Source organism: Hibiscus syriacus, unplaced genomic scaffold, assembly GCF_006381635.1.
Source record: "Hibiscus syriacus cultivar Baekdansim isolate YM2019G1 unplaced genomic scaffold, ASM638163v2 tig00012104_pilon, whole genome shotgun sequence".
Lineage (NCBI taxonomy): Eukaryota > Viridiplantae > Streptophyta > Magnoliopsida > Malvales > Malvaceae > Hibiscus > Hibiscus syriacus.
The window spans coordinates 282,073-289,524 of NW_024062265.1; the positions used below are offsets into that span (position 1 = coordinate 282,073).

The following is a 7,452-nucleotide window of genomic DNA, read 5'->3' on the forward strand; positions in this document are numbered from 1 at the left end:
CAACGATGAGGCGTCAGAGTTGATTGGGTTTTGACCGAAACTCCATGAGGATCCCGAATGTGAAGGTGGTGAGGCGAACGGCGGCCTAACATGGCCAGAATTGTGAAAACAGTGACGAAAAAGTTACTTTTCTTTTGAAAATTTTGAACTCCTCTAGAGGGTGAACGACGACGTTTCACACAACAAGGTCGACTGAGGTTTGGTCGAAGGAGGGAGGGGACTTCAACGACGATGACAAGGAGGTAAATCAGTGACGGAATCGATAGCAGCTAACGAGGTTTCACGGTGAAATATCAGAGGGGTTTTGGTCGCAGGAAGTCGCCAGAAACCTTGAGGGTAGCGGTGTAAAGCACCATCGACCAGAGCACGATGAACGGGAAAGGGTAACGTAACTAGGTACACCATTTGGAAGGAAAAATGGGTTTTACGATTCCATAAATCAGTTGAAAATAAATTATTAATAAAATCACATTAGCTATAGTAACTAACCTAAATGGTAAGGGCATAGGTTAAAATTTTTGGAGACCCTGGTTCAAAACATTAGAATCACAAAATTTCTTTTATTATTTTTCAGAGTTAAAGGAAAAAGGGAAAATTCATGATTCAAGTCATTGACCAAGAAGTTTTCAAAACAGAGCCTCAGATTTCTAAAATCTCTCAAAATGGACCCTGTAATGCTAATTACAATTAATAGAAATAATCTATAAATTTCGGGGTATGACAGAATCTTAACTATTTATATGTAATGTATATATTTCTACTATTTTTTCAAATAGATATATTTATACTCTATTTGCAAATGATTATGAATATATTATATTTTACTTAGAAAACTTAGAAATAAATTATAAATATATATATATATAGAGGGATATTTAAAATTAGTATAAAAGTGATTTCAGAATAGATTTAACAAAAATTAATATTAAAAAATGCCAGCACCGTGATTTAATAACTCAAAACACAACATAAACATATACAACAATTATAGTATTAAATTACGGTCGTAACGCAATGTAACGATCGCATCATAATGTTTCTCAATCACCGTTACACCGTAAATCGCATCCATAACATAAACTCATAATTATTTGTAGAAAATAAATCACATCTTAATATCTGCAACACCCACAACCGCGGCATCGCAGCCGCAATCAGAACTGCAGTTTAGTACTACAACAAACCTATTGTATATCACATTGAATTCAAAACTTATGGTTTCTTTTTGCTTTGCTTTGATGGGAGAGAAATGTGGATGAACCCAAATTTTCTCCTTTGTGTGAAGATCTGTTTCTGTTTTTGATGATCAGTTCTTGGTTGAAACCTCACATCTTGCTTCAGTTCATCAAGCATTTGGCTCAAAGCCACTTTCTTTCTTCCACTTTGGCCTTCATCATTAGCCCTTTTCACCACACATTCTTGAGGAGTAACTTGTTTATTGCTCAGCATATCCCTCATCGACACAGTTGTTGGCCTCAGAACAGGCTTCGGGTTGTCGTCAAATTCCGGGTTTTCCTTGTTCATCAGGTCTCTTAATGGAGATCTTGGAAGATTTTGATATGAATTGTTGGTCTTGGTACCATTGTAGACCACCTGTTTGTTGTTATGTGACTTGTGTCCTTGTATGGGGTTAATGATCCATCTCCTGAGTGCCTCCTCGGCATCGAGTTGCTTCTGGTTTGCGATTTCAACGCTTTTAAGAGCCTCTTCCAATGCCTTTTTACAGTGTTTGATTTCATCTGATGCTTCCTCAAGCTTCCTCAGGATTGTATGTTCAGAAATATTGTTTGCTTCATCAAATTCATTTACTGTATGAAGCATTTTTGGTGTTCGAGGAGACTGATCCGGCTCCGGCTCCGGCACCGGGAAGGAAAATCCCGATGACATCTCGTTGCTAGACAAACCCTTTGTTCCGGCAAGTGCACCGAGTTCAAAAAGAGCAAGAGCCTCTGCTGCCATGGCTGCTTTCTCCATTTTCTTAGCTGCAAACCACCTCACTTCAGCAACTTTGTCAAGCAATGGCTCTGCTCTTGGTATCACTCCAAGATCATCGATAGTTTCACCGATGTTCAACTTCGCTTGTTTCGACTCCATCAAGATCGAATCCGAAGACAAAACCGGACGGTGACGGCGGTGAGGTCTCGAACTCCCTGTTCTGGTATGTTCATTATTGATCATGCTTTTCAAAGCTTCATCTTTGAGCTGTCTCTTTAAATCTTCCACCATCCTTTTGGTGGTTCCCAATTCTTCAAGCACATCAAGTGTTTCCAATTCTTTCACTATCAGATTTTTCTCCAATTCTGCTGCTTGTTCTTCAACTTTATTTATGTCAAATTCTTCATTTCCATGCTGCTCGTCAACACAACATAACATACATACACATTCATATATATATATATATACACAAGTTTAGGAACAACATAATATACATTCACTATATATAAACAGACTACATACCATAGGCAAACCAAAAAACAGAGAAAAACTTACACATGCCTGTGCAAACTTGTACAGTGGCACCCAAGGTCCGCTGCCACCAAACCGGGTCACGGCCTCCTTAACCGACTCGAAAGGCGGTGAAGTATCGATCTCGGCTCTCCAACTCACCCTCCGAATTCCGTGGTTCGGGGTGCAAAACTTGAAGTCCTCGGAGCTGGACTTGGGCCTCGTATCCCCGGGTGCATCCAGAACCCCTTCCATTGAAGGGTCTTGAGGTACAGCTGCCGCTTCCATTGCATATGCATACATACAAATAGCTAAAGATTGACTAATAATGTGCAGATGTGAATGTGAGTGTAATTTGCAAAAGAGAAAGGTCTGTCTTCTTAAAGGGCGTGCAAATTTTAGCTTTAAAAATGGAAAAAAATATAAACATGTTGAAAAATTAAGCATTGTAGAATACTCTTTGTTATGATTATGTCCTTAGTCCCACTTGGTGAGAGAGAGAGAGAAAAGGTGGCAAAGTGATTTCCTCCTTTTTTTACTTTTGAACGTGGACCAATCTGAGAATTATTTCATTATATAATTAAGGGTAAATTACGTGTATAGTACCTAAACCATCAGTTTTGATATGTTTTAGTACCTAAACTTTCAATTTTTTCAAAAGCATACCTAAAGTTCAGTTTTGATTTCATTTTAGTACCCAAAAACTTTAGTTTTTGTTTCATTTTAGTACTCCTTCAAAATTTAACGTTAAGTTTTGAAAATACTGAAAGTTTAGGTACTAAAACGGACCAAAACTGATAGTTTAAGTACTAAACGCGTTAAGTTTTTAACAGTGGAGTACTAAAATGAGATGATAACTAAATGTTAGGCATGATTTTGAAAAATTGAAAGTTTATGTACTAAAAACGGACCATAACTAATAATTTAGGTACTAAATGCGTAGTTTATCCTATAATTAATAAGCATATGTAATATTGATTAAATAATAATATGTTTTCTTAATTGTTGCTCATGTGAGTTAGTGGTGTAAGTCGGTAAGACGATCAAGTTGGTTGAGATAGATAACGAGTCAATGGATCGGTCACAATTTATCTCTTTTGGTGTGGATGAAAATTGTTTTATCAATCGATTAACGAAGGTTACGAGAGGAATGGATCGACTCTTTCATAAGAGTGAGAAAATTTAAAATCTTTTGAGAAAATTCTTTCAATGATCTTCTTATGTTTATATATATCTTCCATCCCTAACCTATATTGTACAATGATGGTTGTGAATTACATGATAAAAGTTTGAAATTTGACGATTCATATTTACTTTTCTATTCTTATTTTATATCGGGTGACGAACCAATAATCTGTTGACACGTGGTTAGGATACCATGGATTGGATTTTGCATGTCAGGGTTGAGTTGTCTGTCTTTTGGCCGTGGATTGCGGTTCTAAAGGAAAGGTGGTTGGGAATTGCAGTTTGGTAGAGGAGAAAAGGGAAGGTCTAAATCAAGTCTTGTATGCAAACGACGACGTTTGCGTAAGATATCAGATAACAAATTATGCATAGCCCACATTTGAAAAGATGTGACAGATATACGTGGAATTGGAAAGAATTTGTATGTAAATTTGTAGTTATCTTTTTAATCATTAAAAAATTATTTTTTCTGTTTTTATTACATGTTTTTTTCTGGATTTTATATGTCTTTTGTTGTTTGATTATTTTTATATATCTTTTTTGTAGTTAAATTTGACATCGTCACGACTGATTAGGTTGATACTTATTTGTTATTATGTTAAGTTTTCTAATTTTAGATCATTAGATTGGATTTGTATACGGTATTTACTTTCGTTGATAGTTTTATGTAATCGCTTGATTTTAATTTGTGATTTGTCGATAATCTTTTAATAGTTTGATCTCATTTTATAGTTCGTTTGTTGATGCAGTCAGATTTATTCGTATTTGTCTTATGTCGATTTTTTTTATTAAGCTTTTAACATTTTATTGTATGGTTATTGTGTGATCTTTAAGGACTAGTTTGTTGTGTAAATTCTTATTGAAAAAAATCTAAACATGTCTTTAGTTTATGGTTATGGCTATAAATGTTGGTAAAAATTACTATAAAATCAAACCGTTAGCATTAATTGTATAATATTAAAAATTAAATGTAAAATAAATAACCATATCGTGATATGAACCACTGTTTAGAAATAATTTTGTCTCAATATGTGTAATCGTTTCTATAGGTGTTCGTTCCTCGAGATTAGCATGATATCTATGATAATTGTACACCTAAAAATCGGAGTGGATAGTGGAGCTATTCAAAGGTGGATCCAAGCCTAGGCCTTCCTCGGCCATTCCCTTTGCCCAAAAAAAGCGAAATTACTTATTGAGTCATTCATAAAGTATTTACTTTTTATTTTGGGCATATAACTATTATTTTAAATCACACTCAATTTAAGTGTTGATTCTATTTTGGTCACTCATGTTTAAAAATTTAGCAATGATATTAACATATCATCATAAGATAATATCATATTATGATTAAAAAATAATTTTTAAAAAATGTCATGTTTTAAATTTTTTAATTGTGAGTGATCAAAATAGAACCAAAATGTAAGAGTAACTATGATTTTAAAAATATAATAGTTGAGTGACCAAAACATAAATTAAGTATATTTCGACTATTTACATCATAGTTGGTTGTATTTTAATCACTTAACTGTTAAATTAATAAATTTAATGGCAAATAATCGTAGATATTCTTACAATATTATAGTTGACAAGTAAGTCAAAACACAAGAGAACAAACATAAAACGACAAAAGCAAGCGAGGAACCAACGACTGAATGAATAAAAGGGGAAGAAGGAGAAGTGGGGTTACAATTACAATTTACAAAGGAAGAGAAACCTCTCTCTTTAAAGTGCTACAAATGCATGCATAAAGTGAAAAACAAAAGTCAATCACCATAATTATCAAGGGTGTTTTCGACTATTAGTTTCGATTCAATCCACTTTTTAATAAAAATAAATTAAATATTTTTTAGAAATATAAATCAAATTATCTGAGTAATTAAAGAAATTATCGTTATTCTTAAAGATCTCAAGTTATAGTATCAACAACTGCAACAGGGGTGGTTGATCGTTCATCGTCAAATAGTTGAGAGTATTTAGAACGCGTATTATTTTATAATCATCTTGGTTTATCAAAAATAAAATAAAATATTTTTGAAAACACTATACTATCTTTGGAAGATATATTCTTCAATTTTTAACATAACATTTGACAAAGTTTTTTTTTACTAAGCTAAGATGATTATAAAGTAGTATTTGTTCTAAATAATATTGACTATTTGATAATAAACGCCTGATTATCCTATTGCAGTCGCTGGTGCTCGAACCGTGACATCTAAGAATATTAACAATTCTTTTAACAAAAATTGGTTTGCATTAACAAAAATTGGTTTTTAAGAGTTCGAGAGTCGACTACACGTAGGGAATGATAAGTACCCTCGATGCGCCCAAAATTGGTACCTAATTGCTTATACTTTGTCGTAATCGTAGAATTTATAAATTCGAATCAAAATTAAAATATGGTTCTTTTTTTAAATGACCAAGTTCACTTTTCGTTTGAATATCGTCGAATTACACTTCTCCTATAGAGTGAGTGGTACTTTTCATGCCCATTATATGACAAACGATCTTGAAAATATACGAGTAAGATAAAAAAATAATATTGCTTTATATTTCAATAAATAACAAATATATAAAAATATGTACTAATATTTTATACAAATATCTTCCAACCGAAATGAATAAACGAATAAATATATAAACAAAACATATATCGCCTATAATATTATTTAAGCGTATGTTATATGGATATATACTCACATCATTATTTATATTATTTTATAATATATTATATGCACAGATAATTATTTGAGGTATTGCCTAATATGTATATGTATATTATAGGCGATATATGTTTTGTTTATATATTTATTATTTATTTATTTATTCATTTTAGTTGGAAGATATTTGTATAAAATATTAGTACATATTTTTATATATGTTAAATATTATTTTTAGATATCTGTACGTATGTTATTTATTGAAATATAAAGTAATATTTTTTTATCTTACTCGTATATTTTTAAGTACGTTTGTCATAGAATGGGCGTGAAAAACACAATTCTATAGGAGAAATACAAATCGACGACATTCAAACGAAAAGTGAACTTGATCATTTTAAAAAAAAGAATCATATTTTAATTTTCATTCGAATTTACAAATTCCACAGTTACGACAGCGTATAAGCGATTGGATACCAATTTTAGGCGCTATGAGGGTGCTTACCCTTCCCCACTCGTAGTCGACTCCCAAATTGTTAAAAATGAATTTTTGGTAACGCATATCAATTTTTGTCTTTAAAATGATTTTTTTTTAAAATTATTTTTAAAAGACGTTTTTAGGTATTCGACTTACATAACTTAAAGGTCGATGACAACTCCAATTCAATTAAAATTTCAAATTTGTCGAAAATCATAAATTTTCAAAATTAAATCATAATTATTTTTAATTCGATTATTTTTATTTTAAAAAATAATTATAATAATTATAATTCTTCATCTAAATCAAAAGATGTATGAATTTACTAATAAATTGTTTCGATGATGTACGTAAAACTGTCGTGCAAAAAACAATAGAGGCTGACAGTATAAATGATAGTTGCTCATCTTCAAAGTTAAATATGGGACTTGCATTAGTGTCAATGAAAATGAGATGGATGAAAACGAGGGAAGAAATTTAAATAGCGGTATGTTATCAGTGTCTACAATATAAAAGTAGCGGTGTCGTATGCTATTGTTATTGTATGACCGTGATACCCACAATCATCATAATAACGTTTGTTATGTCCACAATCGCGATAAACATAACGTATAACTGAAAACGTGACTGTAATCGCAATTTAAATCCTTGACAGTGAGTGCTCCTCCTAGTGTGGTGGCTACTGAA

General features: G+C 32.2%; 1 protein-coding gene across 1 annotated transcript; it reads right to left on the bottom strand.

Annotated features, from left to right (window-relative positions):
* Nucleotides 1-936: 936 nt before the first annotated feature.
* On the bottom strand, nt 937-2,783 carry LOC120205101 (WEB family protein At2g40480-like). The gene is made up of 3 exons (XM_039205037.1): nt 2,491-2,783; nt 1,172-2,349; nt 937-975 (listed from the first exon to the last, which is right to left on the bottom strand). Exons 1-2 carry the CDS (start codon nt 2,746-2,748, stop codon nt 1,213-1,215), a joined length of 1,395 nt encoding a protein of 464 aa, XP_039060968.1. The 5' UTR covers nt 2,749-2,783; the 3' UTR covers nt 937-975; nt 1,172-1,212.
* Between the last annotated feature and the right edge of the window lie 4,669 nt (nt 2,784-7,452).